Source organism: Betta splendens, chromosome 7 (assembly GCF_900634795.4).
Source record: "Betta splendens chromosome 7, fBetSpl5.4, whole genome shotgun sequence".
In the NCBI taxonomy this organism is placed as follows: Eukaryota; Metazoa; Chordata; class Actinopteri; order Anabantiformes; family Osphronemidae; genus Betta; species Betta splendens.
In genome coordinates, this window is record NC_040887.2 from 12,843,537 (window position 1) to 12,860,876 (window position 17,340).

The 17,340-nt window shown below is 42.3% G+C and overlaps 1 protein-coding gene across 4 annotated transcripts; it reads right to left on the reverse strand.

Annotated features, from left to right (window-relative positions):
* Positions 1–734: 734 nt before the first annotated feature.
* Positions 735–13,425, reverse strand: LOC114858791 (solute carrier family 41 member 3). Of its 4 annotated transcripts, XM_055510338.1 has the most exons (12): positions 13,268–13,418; positions 12,485–12,586; positions 11,579–11,925; positions 7,731–7,838; positions 7,405–7,476; positions 7,067–7,211; positions 6,408–6,554; positions 5,544–5,688; positions 5,296–5,375; positions 2,872–3,006; positions 2,524–2,672; positions 735–1,529 (listed from the first exon to the last, which is right to left on the reverse strand). In XM_055510338.1, exons 3-12 carry the CDS (start codon positions 11,870–11,872, stop codon positions 1,356–1,358), a joined length of 1,449 nt encoding a protein of 482 aa, XP_055366313.1. In that variant the 5' UTR covers positions 11,873–11,925; positions 12,485–12,586; positions 13,268–13,418; the 3' UTR covers positions 735–1,355. The 4 variants fall into 4 exon arrangements, with proteins under 4 accessions (XP_055366313.1, XP_029012203.1, XP_029012204.1 ...); XM_029156370.2 differs by lacking the exon at positions 12,485–12,586 and having other exon boundaries at positions 13,268–13,425; XM_029156371.3 differs by lacking the exons at positions 12,485–12,586; positions 13,268–13,418 and adding an exon at positions 12,150–12,351.
* Between the last annotated feature and the right edge of the window lie 3,915 nt (positions 13,426–17,340).

Here is a 17,340-nt window from a genome sequence, read left to right on the forward strand (position 1 = left end):
CATCATTGCCTGATCTTAGCCTACCGTTTTAGAATTTAGATTGTTTTTGTTGGTGAACCAATTGTTTATTTTGAGACCTTTCTTTTATTCTTTGACTCCCGGCCTACACCGCCTTGTCATATTTTTGGCGCCCTGTCAAAATAGGTTGTAAAGCCATATGATTTAGCTTTTAAGAAGGCCAGGGAAAGCACCTCACCCAGACCAGAGACCATCAGTGGAGTCCTGGTACATTGCGTGCAGCAGCTACAGTAGGCAGTGTGTTCCAGACCCTACTCCAGAAAGCCGCTGCTCTTCATCCTGTACACAGATGACTGCAGCTCTACACAACCCAACCATCACCTGGTCAAACACACACAGTGACACAGTGTTAGTGTCTCTGCTGTCGGGTCCCATCACCATGGACCAGTTCTGCAGAAGTTTGTGGAATGATGTGATAACTCCCACCTGGAACACACGTGTCCTGCTTTGAAATGCTCCTCGAGGATACATGGTTTATTTGATTTGAAGTGTCATAGCACAGTATGTTAAATGTCAAAATCATGTTAAAATATTATTTAGTATAGTGTTATTTAAAAATGTCATAGTATAGCATGTGATGGTAAAAAAAAAAAAAAATGTGGTAAAAAGATATGCCTTAGTATAGAATGTAAGGAAAAATGCACCGTTGTATAGTAATATAGTGTAATATGTATTAAAACATACAGAACTTAAAATACATCATAAAAAGACGCTGCTTAAAATTGACTTAATATTTAATGGCACTGTTGCATAAAAATAATAGTCACATTTATACATTACATACAGTCACTAAAAAAGAAAGGAATTTCACAGAAGGGCACTAGAACAGGTACAGGTGACTTCCAGAGGCTGAACTGAACCAAAACTGTTCAGTTACTTTGTACCTTTTGCAAGTATTGTATATATTCATTCACTGCTATAATGAGGTTTTGTGGTTAGCTGTGTGTATCTAAAGACGAGCTGTAATGTAAGCAGAGGACACGCCCAACAAATTCACATGTACCTAAATAGATGTTGTGATTTTTTTTTTTTTTTGTGACTAGCAAAAGCTTTTAAATTGCCTTTTTTCATTTTTGCCTAATTTAAAACAAAAAAATTAGATCCAGATGAGGGAAAAGCATCCTCATTTTTTTTTTTTTTTTTTTTACTAAGATGGATTATTTTACAGTAAATAGGTGGGTATTTCCTGTGCTGTTTCATATACAGTTCTGAGTTTGTGACAATCAACATTGCCTAGTATGATCTGGCACAGTGATATACCAAGTAAACGCATCTTCAACTTATTCTAACACGGTGCAACTAGACACTAGCTAGTAGTTCATGAGTGAGGGGGAAATTCATACACCCAGGCTGTGAACTAGGGAGACACTTCGGAAACAGAGCGCCAGGAAGCCTGTGCCTAGCAGGTCGCCCAGCGCAGTCAGGTAGGGGATGGAGAAGTTGTCAGGGTCCAGACTCCTCCTCCACATTAAACGGACTATGAGGTCAGCAACGTACAGAAGGATGGTCACCTACAAAGCAGAAAACAGGCTGTAAGTAAAGCAGTGTTCTTTAAAATCAGGCCAGTGATTCAAGTACTTCAGCTGACGAACTGCAACCTGTTGCATAACAGATGTATTCCTACAAGGACATGCAAGATGTTTGAGAGAAGCTGCAGAACACATCGTAGAACTGAACCTGTCCAGACCTATTGCCATAAACAGACAGACTGCTTTTCATCAGAAAGGAAACTAATACACATCAGGTGAAGGTAAAAATTATGCTTTAATATAGTATAAATTCCTTAGGATAGTAAGGTGATGGTTATGGTGTAGTCTAGTATTAAAAAAAAACTAGTTCTCTTGGCATATTTTGTCAAAACTGTAACTAAATGTTAAAACATTAGCTAAAGTGAGCAATTCAAACTGCTAAATATTTAAAGAAAGGAAACTAAAGTAAATAGACCTCATCTATAGCATATAAGTTCTATTATTTGCTATTTTAATGTACATCATTGATCAATGCTTGAAACAAAACTCTGTGGTTGTCACAGTTATGTTGTGTTTTGTGGGTAAGTGATCTCAGGAGCAGCTCAAGTAGTAAAACCATGAGTCTCAGATATTAAATCTGAACTTTATTTGTATTCAAGACGGTTCAACCTGCCAAGAATGTACTTGATACCAAAGGCTATAAAATCAAATTGAGGAGAATAATTCTAACACCGTCAAATTTTATGCTGATGAGCTCTCAGATTTTACTGCTGACATTGTTGGTCGAGGCAAGACGGATGACGAGGTAGACTTGTGTGTTCTTTGGTTCTGTTAGCAGTTCTGTCGAAACCAACATCTGGCACCAGTCATTTCACAGTTAGATAACAGGTGGCAGCAGCCGTCTTTGTCAGATGAACATGTGAAACCTCAGGGCCAACGGGTTCGTCAGAAGCCGCCGATTGCTGCATCTGGCAAACAATCCACTGTGCTGACTAAGCGTCTCACGCAATGTACGTGTGGGACAGCGTCCGTGTACCTGCAGCAGAGCAGCACACAGGTAGCAGATGGTGAAGGCTATGGTGATGGGTGCCTCCTCTCCCTGCAGCAGAGAGATGGCGTAGAGGAAGACCAGGTGACCGGGGACAACCAGCATCAGCAGCACACGCGCCGACTTGGAGTTGACCCCTGGAAGACACAGATGAGAGGCCTTCAGTGTGCTGAGTATGCAGAATATGCAATAATACCCCTCTACCTGAAGACAGTGTCACTGAATTCCATGTACTTTGACTTTAAAAGCTAAATCACAGCAACATGTATTACTTTGTTCATTTCTAACGCCTACGGTTGTGTGTGTGCAGATGTTGCGATTTATGGCCACAGTTACCTGAGGAGAAGAAGGTGATGCAGGGGTTGGGCCAGTGCTGCCTCATCTTGTACGGCAGCACCCCAGGGATGCTCCAAAAGTGCAGGTATGTTGAAATCCTACTGGCCTGGATGGCCACTAGGTTACCGCCCACGCCTTCTCAAAAGAAAGGGCAGACAGGGACAGTAGCATGCATGAGAGGAGGCGACAAGTCTCACAACCACAGAGAGAGACTTATTTTTAAAATATGGGCTTGTTTTAAAGAGAGATCGACATTGACTCGCTCTTGATAATGACCAGTTTTGTGTCACAAGGGACAGTAAACACAGCCTGCAACTCGGTAATCCCTTCAAACGGCCGCCCCGCGAATTAAGCCAAGTAATGACACAAGCTTGGCGAGAACGGGATCCATCTTAATAAACCACAGGGGCAAAAGCAATAAAATCTGGCCAGTGGAGTCACTGAGTGGAACAAAAATGAGAGAGGTGACTACAACTCAAAGCTCCAGCTGACACAGCCACGTGCAGCTGTTTGGTTCTGACACTGAAATACGACTCGGGTTGTGCAAAACCCATTATGTGCCCTTTGTTTCTGTTAGATAACTTGTTGCTGACAGACGTTGCCAGGGTTTATGTGTAATTTTCATATTTAACCTCTCCCAGATGTTTCAATGACACTGCAGATAAGACTTTAGACTTTAGCTCTGGTGCGAGTTGAGCCTTTTTCTTATTCATAGCCAAGTTTCTGCTAAATGCAAACAATGTCTCTACAACTGTTTTTAAAGGTTTACATTTCACTGTATCATAAATCAGTTAATAAATCATGAATTGCATCTGAACACCTTGCTAGTAATTTATCTCCAGACAACGGCACAGATGTTCTGTTGCGAGCTGGAAAAGGCTTGAGGGTACTTTTTAGTAAAACATTATACTGATTTATATGCGTGCCACAGAGGGGAACATGGGGAAATTCAAACCAGATAGGAGTGTTTAGAAGGAGGAGAGACAGAGAGGCAGATGGAGAAACAGTGACAGTGTGAGTCCACGGATATTAAAGGCCCAGTCAGCTGTGCCAGGACGCTGGGTGTGTAACATTAGCGGTTGCATCGGCTGTGCTCTTATACTCAGTGGATCCCTCCATGCATCACCTCACAGCCAAACCACTTATTCTGAAGTCTGCTTCTTTTCGCCTGCACTTGTCATCAATCTAAAACTGCATTAAGGAGTGAAAGTCTGTTCTCTCTGTGTAAAAGACACTCGGAGCCTTACGCTGCCTTTTCCTTCTCAGATTTCTACAGCTAACAATTTTCTCAGCGTGAAAAGCAAAGAGCAGCAAATCCAAACAAGTTGAATTGCACTACACAAAAGGGTAGATTGACAAAGTTAACACACAGCTACACACCTTCATCCTTCCCTCTTATCGTTCTTTCCTTATTATTTTTGCTCCCTCCATCCTGCTGCTATTGTCAAACGGCATATAAATGACCTGTAAACCTTTAGTGATAGCTAAACCTATGTCCAGATGAATCTCAAAGCCACATTCAGACCAAGCCCATTCGCTGGCAACATAAAGAAATGAGTTGTTGGCTGGTGAGTTGCCCGAGAGTAAGTAACTCTGTAAATGAAGCTGGTTAAGTGTGTTGCTCTGGGATTAGCACATGTTTTAGCCTGTGAGAGCACTAGAGTGGACTGTTCATAAAGAGGAGGGAGAAAGTCTGCCTGTAGCTGACATCTGGTTTGGGTAACTAGGGCTTAAAGCTTTGTTATTTTAGGCAAAAGCTCAAGGCTTTGCAAAGTTCAAACACTGAATTACTGCCTATTGACAGACTGTTATACGATATCACATTTATTCAGAAGTGATCAATAATATGTATTTCACAACTAACTCAAAGCAACTGCTTTGAGTTAATGGTTACTTTAACCTTTCTCATAACATTAACTCGTATCTCTGCTGATGAAAATTGTGTACTTTTATTTAATCTTCATGTCAATGAACTGATATTTTGAAATTGCTGTTTATTTTACATTAGATTTGTTTGTATAGCAGCTTGTTCTCTTAAGAAATATATCTATAGAAATGTAGTCCTACTGTTGTATCATAAATGTACTTTTACTTGAGTACTTTAATGTAAATGCTTTAATACATACATAAATACTGTATTTTGGTTACATTTATTGGATAACTTTAATTCTTTGCTTTGTCTCTACAGGAACGAAACCATACTGGTGCAACATTTTACCACTAATTGTTTTTTGGCCTTCATGGTGTGCTTTTTAATAATTCTGCTCCTAGAGTTGGACTACACTATAAACTCAGCGCTGTGTGTGCTGCCTGGATTAATGGGGGACAGGAAGCACAGCCTTTGAGACAAGGACAGCTATGAATTTATCACCATGTTTACCATTCCAATAAAGGCTCACTTTAATTGAACCCTGGAATCCTTACCATTGATGACAGGCGTAAACACAGCCATGCCCTCGAAGTTGGGATCGCTCACTGTCTTGTCCAGTATAAGGCCCCCAAAACTGCAAAACACAGAGCGAGTCAGAACCAGAAGACATCTCCAGTAAAGACCTCCTGCTCATATTTCATGTCTATTTTTCTGACTCACTACCTGGATTACTGAGACCTGTACATATAGTCTGTTTATATTCACGTGAAAAATATTGCATATTTGCATATAGTGTATGTACCTGCTGATGGACATGGCAACTATAACCGGCTGCCATCCTGAACGAAGCACTTCCCTGATTTGAGGACTCTGTCGAGCCACCACCACCCAGACGGGGATCAGAGCCAGAAAGACCAGACACACCAGAGGGGACAGGTACCATGTATCTGGAAAACAATTATTATTATTATTATTATTATTATTATTATTATTATTATTATTATTATTAGGTCCATTTGCACTGTTTTTTAAAGGGTCCAAAATGTTCTGCCATGTAGTTTAAAGTTTACTGTGAATATAATAACATAGTCATTTTACTACTCTTTAACATTTAGACACCTTTAACTTAAAAAACAACTGAATTCATTCATTTCCAACGATCCAGAAGAACATTATGAGCTTTGCAATTGTACCGGTGGTTCTAATAAAAAGGGCCGTAGAGCAAAACACAAGCATTGCAGCAATTTTCATGGTTTACTTTCTCTGAAGACTTAATTGTACTGGTCTGCACACCGTGTATGCTACGTGCATCTATTACACGATGAACGGCTTCGCATGGCAAGACTGTGGGTTTTGGTGGCTATCAGCTGCATAAGGAAACATTTCTGGCTGAAATGAGCAGAACTGATTACAGCATGTTGACAAAAGCTTTTCAACAAACCTACCCCTGTGTTAATATGAACGAATGAAGTGAGTAAGAAAAATAAACATGCTTTTGCTGCCATCTTGTGTTCCACTTATCTGTAAATAAGTTCATCATTTAATAACAGTTTTTTTGTTGGATCCAAAATCACCAAAATCGTGGCATCAGATGCATGAATTAAAAATCTACTGAGACAAGTAATAAATCAATAAATAATAAATAATATAAATCAGGCCTATTCACCTTTGTACTGGTAGAGCGCACTGCTGACTCCAGCCAGCAGGGACAGGGTGATCAAATCCCCCAGACTGGCAGCGATGGGAGTGGCCACGTTGTCAGGGTTGATGCCCACCTTCCTGGAGCCGATGATTACTCCAATCATCACCAGGCCTGTGGCAGGGACAGGCCAAGGGGGAAGCAAAGAGGGAAAACCAACAGAAACGGGAGAGTTTACAGTAGTTACCGGTACTTACAGGAATATAGGAAATAAAAATCACTAAATGTAAATGATGTAAAGAAATAACAGGTTTTAGTCAGGTTTTAGTTTTAGGTTTTATGTCATAAAGTAAATGTTCCACTGTAAAAGTATAAATGTACTGTTTACTCCCAGTTAACTGATGCACAACAAGAAAACAACTGATCCAGCAGAGAATAGAAATGATCATTTTGACTAATGTGACTTTAATGTACTGCGAATGTAACAGTAATGTAAGTAATACAGCATAAAAACTGAAATAAATTACTTCCTTGCTGTCAACTGTATTTATGAGAGTTTAAATGTTGTCCTTAATATTGGATATGGATTGGACTATAGCCAATAAAACTAAAAACTTGTGAAAATCAGCAGTCTTTGTAAGATTCAGGCACATACAGTCTGTGTTAATGCTAAACAGGTTACTCACCTAAAGAGAGGGCAGCTACGAAGGCAGTGGTGATGCTGCTGGCACATAGGACAGCTGCCTGGTCAAGTTCAACTCCTCCTCTTGAAAGTGCCCCCAAACACACGGCTGCCACTGCCGCGAGGAAACCCACCACTGTGGCCTGAACCTGCAGCAAACACGGGACAAACGGAGCCTTGCTGTGATCCTTAATCCAGAGTAATACACAAAAGGCGCATAAGAAATATTACTTACTGAATCCACTACCTGCTGTATTACTCTAGTTCACTGCAGTTATCAATGGTGGAAACACTATATGTACGCAAACAAAGGTGGTCTGTGGTCAGAACAAGTGACTGTACCTGGATCAGCGCCAGGTTGCTGCACACCATCGTCCACTGTTTATCAGGGTCGTCCATTTGGCCTGTGTTGGCCTGAAGAAAAGTGTTTAACGTCACTCAAGTTAAATACACACACAAGAAAATAAAGCATTGATAGTGTTTATTACAGTTACACATAAAACTATATTTAATATAAGAAATACGGAAGCAATGAGGTGGTGAATTTGTAATTTTGCAATACACAATGCAAATTATAGGTGACAATTAAAGCCCAAACAATTAGTCTGTATATTATTTCAGTTTACACTTATCTGCATTTACTTTATCAGCCAGTGTGTGCAACTTACAGCAGTGGAGAGGCGAGCTGCAAGCGTCATCTCTAGGTTTCCTTTGAGTCCAACGAGTGCAGGCACCAGGATGAACACCTCTGTGATCACTTTAAACACCTCCCAGTGCTGCAACACACAAACACACAGGAAATCAGAGGGAAAAGTGTCATCTCCACCTCCACAGACGAACCCTCTGAACTGTGGCCCCTACTGAAGCAGTTAAATAACCACATCACATATTCTAGACTAACCCAGTAGCCCACTTTTCCCGTTTCCACCTCTGTGAGCATCCTGTGCCGCCGCACCGCACAGGTTCATGGGGTTTAGGAGACGCACGGTTCACAGCGCCTGCATCACATGTTCAGACTACAACTCCGGCTGGCAGCTACGTGATGGACCAGATCTTTAAATAGATGCACAAAAAGCCAAAGAACTCTGCTGCCAAGAGTGGGGTGATGTGGAGCTGAGGCAGGAGAGTAAAGCAGATCGTTAAAGATAAGACGAGGGACCGGCCAAGCAGCACAGGAATGGAGAGAGGAGCGAGGGCAAAGGACACACGTTCAATGTCATTCATAATAATAATAAAATATAAGAATTAAAGGATATAGATTAAGAGCTTCTCCACCATCTACAGTTTAATAAGTGCAGACAGTCTTTGAAAGTGTCCTGTAGCAAAGCTCTGAAAGCATTGTCCCAACAATGTGACCTTTATAAAAACCAGAAAGTTTTATTTAGACGAGTATGGTTTAATTTGGTGACACCCTTGCAATGTAAAGTATGCGGTGCCAAGGATTGAACAGTGTGAGCACCCGGAAGTAAACTGAAGAGGAGTTCATGGGTTTCGTGACCAGTGGAAGTTCTTGTGCATCTATTTTTATGGTAGGTTCTGGACGGGCAGATCGTGACGGCCTGTCACATGGGGGAGGGGGGAGGGGGGCCTATCTTGGGACATGGCCCACTTCTGCTGTAATAGTGCTGCTGCTCTGACGGGAGCCCAAAACACTTTGCTCCTGGATTTCTCAAGAGACAAGGAACTGTTTAGAATATTTATGCCGAGTGTCAATTATGCAAATTACCCAATCACTAGAATAGATTAGTATATCATCAGCATATTTAGGTAATTCATAAATACAGTCAAATGGGGACATACTACACTGGACAACGTACTTCTTCCCTGCTGTATAAAACATTTCTTCACTCACTCTGTCTCACCTCTTTTCGTTCATCCTCCAGCTTATTAAATTAACTGTTCTCTATCACGCTAACACTCTGTGCCTCTTCTCTCTAAATTAGATTTGAAAAGTCCAGAACAGTAAATGTAAAACGGGGGTTTCTTCTGTTCAACGATAAACAATAATGTCAGCAGAAACGTAGGAATGTTAAAGCTACTGCACTTGTGTCGTCATCAATCAGTCTGTAATTCCAACGACGGATCTATTAGTGCACACAATGATTGATGCTATATACGGTTTTATGCAAAGTGAAGCTGTCTAAATACAGCTATTACAGATTCAGACCCTTACAACCCAATCAACCGTCATCTCTTCATGAACAAAACATCTTCATTTGACTAGCAAAGATTTTATGAGTAACAAACTTCCGAGATCAGTGATCCAAATCACTCTGTATGGGCGCCTCCACATTCATTTATCTATGTCATTATAATTACTCATTTGAATAATCCAACCTACTGTTGACACCAGTTTAGGCATCAACACTTCCCAGGTTACAAGCAAAAGTGTCATCAAAGACCTTTACAGACCAAAGGTCAGCAGCATTTGCTCAGGCAAATTCTACAAATCACTATTAAACTCAAACGTCTGACACTATGCATCAGTCCAACAGCAAGTGAAAACAGATGTTTGTTGAAGCGATTCTCATACTTGTATCAGGTCCATGACAATACCAGCAGAGACCATTCCCAGCCCTGACACCAGGTACGGCACTATGACCTGAGCCGCAATCAGCCAGGAGCTCTCCGGGAGGAAGCCGTGTTCTGATCGAGTCAACTTCCAGGTCACGCCGCGCAACTTCTTGCCTTGGTAGCGTAGCTCCAGCTCCAGACGAGTCACCACCATGTTGACCAAGGGTTACTGAAGCATCTAGATCAGCACAGAGTTGTTTCTAGTGGACCTCAAAGGATGAGTTTTGGCCTTAACTCTGACTTCGGTGTAATGAAGCACGGCATCTTTGGCCCAGTGGTGAGTCAGCAATGACAAGGTATCCATTTGTCAGCACAATCATTAACACCATGTCTGAGTCATAGGTCACCATGACGCTCCACATTTGCAGCTGGAAGTAGACCGTTATATCCACACACAGGTTAAAAACAATGAACGTGAAACAAAGAGATCCAAAGTCAAGAGTTCTATGAACTAGTCCAGAACCTGTTTGGCTTAGTTCAAAGTGGTTTGGGGTATATTTAGTGTTTGTTTAATCTATTCCATTCAGTTTGGCATCCACTTGACCTCTAGCATCAAGAAAGCGGCGTCCTGTGGGTGATGGTGCTCGTTGTGGCAGATAAATGATCAAAGATCAAATAAGAGTTAAAAGCCTCAAAATCCGTTCATGCGCGAGTCAGCCTGGACAGTTTCTCTCCTGTAGGAGGCCCGATGTGAAGGTGAAACAAAAACAGAGCTCAGCTCAGTAATGTCAGTAAGCACTTTAAAAAGGTCCACTGAGCGGATGCAGCTTCTGGCAGGCTGAAGTCTTTCTGTCCTCCTGTCAGCATCAGGGTACTCCTCTCCCTCTGCTCCTCTCTGCTGTGACGTAGCAGAGAAAGAGGCAGGTCTGTCTGCGCTGCCCGACTTGCAAACTCATGAGGGGACGCGAGCGGCTCACCGCCTCTTGCTGCTGCTGCTTGCTGTGCGTGCCTGCTGCCTCGCATCCCTCCTCCCTCGCGCCATGTGACGTCCCCTCTTTCTACGTCGGCAGGCTTCCCTCACTCTCTATCCTGATCTCTTCCTCCGTATCGTGACTCACTCTTGCCGGCCATGAACTGCCTCCATCTACAGTCCACCTGCTACAGTATATCTGCTGCAGGCTCTGATGCTGTAGCATCAAATCATACACAAGATTGAACTGTTATGTTACATTGAGTAATTAACTGTGGAGCAAATATTGATGTCAGAGCAAATTTACACAAACTAGTTCATGTATAATTTAAGCACCTGGGTAACAAGAACAGGACCGGTTTAAATCTCCTCATTTATCATAAATCAACAAGAGCGCTTCATATTTTCTTCCCTCACCTACACCTCATTAATCATTTAGATGCAATTAAATAAAGATGACTCCCACACCCCTCTGCTATTTGGCTTAATATTTGCTTTTCTCCAGCATTAATACAATGTACTGTAACACGTCAACCTTCTAGGAGGTTGACTTTACTTTACCACCACAGTTCCATGATGATTTTACAGAAAACACACACACGGAAAGAAGAAACAATGTAGAAGAGAATGGGAAGGAACTCCTGATGGAGTGAAGGTAAGACGTCATATGAGGACAGACGTGTGTTAAGCATATAAATCAAAAACTCATTCAACAGCAATCCACTAGAGATGTCACATAAAGGATGCAGTACTATAATTATATACTAATTATATATGTCAAGTTGACTATTACTAATCTTCAGCTCCTCAGTCCTCCAAGCCGCACCAACCGATGATCCTTTTTTTTTAATATAGGTCAAAATATTGGCAGTTAACCAGTAAACCAGCAACATACATCACATGTCACAGCAGTCACTTGTTTTTTTATTTTATTTTTTAACTAAGTTCATCTGTAGGTGTGTGTGGTCCATTTAATGAGCCTATACAAAGTCAGATCAAGTTAAAATTTATGTTGTAAGTGTATGCACTCACCTGTACACTGTCCAGCACCATGCCAGCGCACACCATGCCCATCCCAGCCAGCAGGTAAGGTAAAAGCACCTGAAGGCAGATGGCTATGGACGACTCCTCCTCCACCTTGGCCACAGGCACTTTTGCCTTCTCCTCCACCGGCTTTTTGGGAGGCGGATGGAGGACTGGAGAGATGAGGTCATCCTCTCCATCTACAGCAGCTCCCTGGGCGCTGGGACTCTTTCCCTTGGAGCGAGGTTTTTTGTTCTTTTTCCTCTGGCGAGTCTGTTGTGGTGGTCTGTCCTCCGCAGGCATCCTGGCAGTGGCGGCGGGGACGAGTGAGGCAGCGCTGACCTAATCTGGAGAAACTGGGTAAGAAAGAAACATATGCTACTTAGTTTATTTCCAATTATTTATTTTACATTACAAATGAAGAAATCAGTGAGAACTCAGACTAATAACAACAAGCAGCTCTTCAGTACAGTTTCTTTGGTAGTAAAAGGAAAAATCTGAAAAAAAATCCACTGATCTTGTTATGTCAGTTCCTTCAGTATTTTAAAGGTATTTTGAATAAATTTTACTTAGGATTTACCTCATTAGTTCGAAGTGTAATGAATTGTACTGGCTTTTATTTTGAACTAGTTTCCTGTCGTAAAGCGATTTATTTTACGACTCGTTTTCTAAATCAAAACAAAGATGGCGACCTGTCGACTCCCCGGATTCCTGCAAACAGTTAAAAAAAAACATGTTTCTCTACAGCGACTGTAAACAGTCGGTAGCAGACTCCCTCTGTGCCTGAATAATACAACAAGAACAAACATGAACGACAAAAAGAAAGCGGTTGATGAGCTCCCAATGCTAACAAGAAGCACACACTCCGCTAGCTTAACCCGCTGGTGTGCGTTATTAGCAAGATTGTGTCTGTACCGTTAAAGTCTGCATGGAGTCGGTTTAGTCTTCATTTTGATTCTCCAATCAGTGTCAACTGTATCCGAACCCCGAATCAACTCCAACATCTCGCAGCTGACGCTTGAAACAATAAGAAAAGTCAACAGCAGACTCTCTGAAATCTCGCGATAAGTTCAACGGCACCTCCATTAGAAATAGACAAGCGGCTAAATGTTCTATTGACATGCTTCCCCTCTGAAGGCGGCCATGTGTACGTCCCATAATTTCAGCTCTCTGTTGCCCACGGTTACACAACTAGCCTCCTGATTGGAGGACGCAAAAACGTAGAACCACAGAGACCCGCCTACACGTAAAGAGACAGATCAACTTAATTATGAAAAAAGCCTCCTACAGAGAGAATGTATCCTCAAATTTCTTTATTTTAACTTCAAATAGTTTTTATCTTATTTGTTTTGGGGTATGAAATAGCTTCTTTTTGTGACACAGCATGGCCATGTATAATTACAGACACCAGCAGACAGCATACATCAGATCATGGAAGCAGTCTTAGAAGCCGTATTGTTAAGTATTATAAGTATTATCAATTAAATTGAATAAATGAATGTTATCTTTTAACTGTTAACACTCAAGTACAGACAGAAACTACCATCATAACTACAGAAGCCTACACAAAGCACCGCCGCTAATGAAGACAGACACTCAGTGAGCATGCGGTTTTAAAAAGCTGACTTCTAAAGAACTGACTTCTTAGAGTGTAAATTTGTTTTCATAGCCCAGAGGCTCAGTGCTGCTGATTCTTACCTTTGCGTGTGTGCACAGCTGAATCAGGTCAAGCTCCTATGAGTTTTTGTGTGTAAAGCTCTGTCTAAATGAAGATTGTACGCGTGTTCGTGTTCCTTCTTTTTCTCTCCTGCATTTTTGTCCGCATGTGTGTGCATCAGGCTCAGTGCCTGTCCGTGTGTGTGCGCATGCGATGTATGAGCGCGCATCACAGGGCACGTCTTGAATTTCATGGCATTGGCAGATAAGGATAGCCCCCCGACTGTCTCTGTCCATCTCCGGGCGGCCGATGACAGCAGCAGGCGGCTGCGGCTACTTTCACTGCTTCATTCATAGAAAGAATAAACTGCACAACAGATTTTCTTCTCTGGAACATCCGGTTCCAGAGGCCAGTCAAGCAGTTTAGGTTCAACCCCTTGTAGCATATTGTGAACACATGCTGTGACATTTAATATTTGTTATGTAATAGTCATTACAGCATCTATATTTACCTTTAGGCAGTCGTAATTTATTGTGATCTTTTCTTCCTGCACAGATAACAAGCTGCTGGTGGCTTGTACGTCATGTATGAACTGATGATGTATTTTGTCAGCTGTTGCACTAAGGTTGAACTGCACATAATGTTTCTGCCGGTAAAAAACAAGCACCTTAAATTAATATAGCTATATGTTTGAGGGGACATTCAAGTCACTATGTCCCAGTTGATTCACTGTATCTAGAGCTTTTATTGATGTATATTAACCAGTAACCACTTTTACTGACCACTATGTGCAGCAGCTGCTTAACAGTGATGGTGGTGAGTGACTCTGGGACTCCGATAATTTGACACCTTCACTGCTAGTTACAAACGGCGCCCGCCTGCTCGTTGGTGCTGGGAAGATCCAGTGGGTTTATTGTAACCTTGTAGGTGAACTCAGACGGGAGGAAGAGTGACCCTGAACCTTTAGGCATTAAAACTAGAAAAAAAACGATGAAAGGGCAAAAGGTAAGCAGCAGATGTTTTGAATCCATTAGAATTCCAATTAAACTCCACTCACTCACTCCTTTCAAAGTAAATGAAACGCAGTCAGTAATTCAACATCAGTAATCAGCAGCAGTTTTGTTGTGCCTCTTGTTTTCCATTACCGTTGAACACCAGGTACCTCAATCGCAAACCACATGGTAACCATTTGGGTCTGCTGTTGTTGTGGGACCTCCTGGTGTTTAAAGACAAGGTCATGTACACAGTAAGCTAAGTCAGATCCTGTGCGCTTCTTTACGTTTTGGCTTTTACTACACCGCGGCTGCGCTGCAGGAAAGCCTGATGTTTGACCTTCTGCAGCAACAGTACAGCATGTTCCTCCATTCCCACTCCCTGACAGTCCACGATGTGAACACTAGGGGGCAGCACTAATTAAAGCTGCCAATCTAATGTGTAGCTCACATGTGTAGCTTCTAGGGCCTCCTAGAATAAAAAGGCAAATTCCTCACCCATTAGCAACATAGCAGTGGGCTAAAACCAAACCCCTGTGGAAAGACTTTGTTTTCATAAGAACACCTGCTCCAAACTGCTACAATCAAATAAAGCAGCTTGTAAAAACATTCAGCGTATTAGAGGAGACAAGTCTGTCTGTCAGATGATTTGTGTGAAACAGGATTTAAGTCCTGGTATTATTGAAGATCATAGTAACATGATCCCCGTATAGTTATGGGTTCATTTATACCTCTATCTCGAGATGGAAAGACCCTGGAGGTTATGGAAACCTGGTTTATTACCCTCACTGTTTATTTTGAACTCATTTAACTATAATCAAAACCAGAAAAGACTGAAATTGTCCTTCCATATGTGTTCCTATATGTCTCATTCTTATGTGACCTCTGCAGTACAGTATGTGCTTTGTGCTGCTCCTTGGCTTCAGATCGCCACGGCTGCGTGAGCGCTGGCATTTTCAGCACCTCATTAACGCCTTCATGTGGACATGCAAGCACAGACAGGCATACAGTGCAGGACATGCTACGCACACGTGTACACAGACACACAGCAAAACACAGAGATCATTGTGGAGGAGCAAGAGCTTTCCCATGCGAGTTGCATAATTTAAGAAGGCGCATGTCTTTGAAACGTAGCACATCAAACACAGGTAAGAGCAAGTCCTGTGGCGCTGCCTTTCTCTCCTCTGACAGCTGTATCATTTCAATCCAAAGGCTTTGATTTGGCAGCAGAATCCGCACATTTACAGTAGCACCGAAAAATGATACGACAGAACCTATAGAACCTCCCACTAATGCTTTTAATTCTACTTTTGCAAGGTTCTAATTTCCCAGAATTCAATTAAAGCAGTGGTTCTAATGTTTCGGTGCCCAGAGCAGTAGAACCACCTCTCAACGCGCTGCAGACTCCAGAACAGTGAGAGCCTGCGTCCGTGCGGCGTCTCAGAAGCTGCTGCTGACAGAGGCGCTTCAGTGCGATGATAGGTTCGGCAGCTGATAGATAGCCATGCGCTTGGAGAGTCTCTGGCCTGCGTGGTGGAAACTTGCAAGGTTGCTATAAATAAGTGTCCCTGTCCACAGTTGTCAGCCACGCTATCAGGCCTTCAGTCAGCCAGCGGCCGGTGCGTCTCTGCGCATGACGCCACTGCATCTGTTTGCATGGAAACATCTGCCTCGGCCTTCTGCCCATGTGCCCTTTGGCCTGTCAGTTTGTCTGAGGCCGACAGTGATGAAAAGAGTTCAAGCTTCTGTTCAATATGTGTCTTGTGAGTAGCTGCTGGACAATCTTGTCCAAAAGGACCTGTACTGTACAGTATGTGCATCAGGTGTTGGTGAGAGGAATTAGGTGCAATGAAGAACACACGATGCATTTGCCTAATGGCCTGTCTTTGTACCTCAGAGCACCTGTTGCTGGTCACACCAGCAGCTGTTGGCCTTGTGATACTAACACATCACCCACTCTACTGCCCTGTGTACACGCACGTTACTGTATTTCACTCACTCTTGCAACACCTTGCATCACTGCAGCTACTCAAACACCCGTCTCCTGTTTCTGCATTCACTCTGTGTGTGTGTGTGTGTGTGTGTGTGTGTGTGTGTGTGTGTGTGTGTGTGTGTGTGTGTGTGTGTGTGTGTGTGTGTGTGTGTGTGTGTGTGTGTGTGTGTGTGTGTGCGTGCGTGTGTGTGTGTGTGTGTGTGTGTGTGTGTGTGTTTGTGTGTGTGTGTGTGTGTGTGTGTGTGATTACTGAAAAAGTGGGGGAAAACTCTGCATCACTGTGCTTTTGAACAGAACATTTGTGGTAGTGTTAGTTTAAAGTCAAATTAAGAACCAAACCAAGCAAGTTTTTCAGGTCCTTCGTCATCGTCTCCTGCTTCTGATTGTCACCTCAGTTTCATGCAGGGTCCTTCCCCTACAGCAAATCCAGTCTAAATTAATTGTTTAATGTGTAATAAATCAAGAGCAAATATAAGTTTATCCACGCCAAGTACACACATCACACATGTATTATACTGAAGAAAAGTCTGAATGTTTAGAAAAAGCTAAAAATCAGAGAGAGCGAGAGACAGAGAGAGAAACAGAGAGAGAGAGAGATGCTCGGCTGCATCAGAACAGTGATGACTCAATATCTCGGTGCTGTTTTCACTGAACAGCTGTCCAAAAGATGCCGTGACTCACTTGTTTAGTGAGGCACGGTGACCAGAATCTAATTCATCATGTTATGTATGATATAATTGTGACATGATCGCGCTTTGTTTGGCGTCAGCTACGCAACTGTTTACCCCATTTCCATATTTTAGTCACAAGCAGCGTGAGAAAAGTCTAATTACAACGGTTATTCCACCAGTTAACCATAATTCATAGTAATTAAAAGGACATTTACTTGTATTTTTCTTACACGGGGTCTTTTACTGCAGCTGAATAGTGCAGATTCACCTTCAGTGTTTCTCAGCATGTGGTGAAACATTACTGATCCATCAAAATGAACTTGTCAAACAACTTCTCCCCAGGGACCTCATTCTCTTATTGACTACGCCAAAAAAGCTATTGACTGCTTTACTCGCTCTGCCTTCATGTTTCTTCTCTGGAGTTGTCCAGGCAATCACATCATTTCAAACCTGTCAGC

Bases quoted from the DNA above. Each gene is read 5' to 3' on its own strand.
- LOC114858791 (XM_029156370.2), bottom strand. From the start codon at position 11,872: ATGCCTGCGGAGGACAGACCACCACAACAGACTCGCCAGAGGAAAAAG. The intron at 7,839-11,578 runs GTGAGTGCATAC...TGTGTGTTGCAG, and splicing joins TGGTGCTGGACAGTGTACAG to CACTGGGAGGTGTTTAAAGT. The intron at 3,007-5,295 runs GTAAGGATTCCA...TCTTTTGAGAAG, and splicing joins GTTTACGCCTGTCATCAATG to GCGTGGGCGGTAACCTAGTG.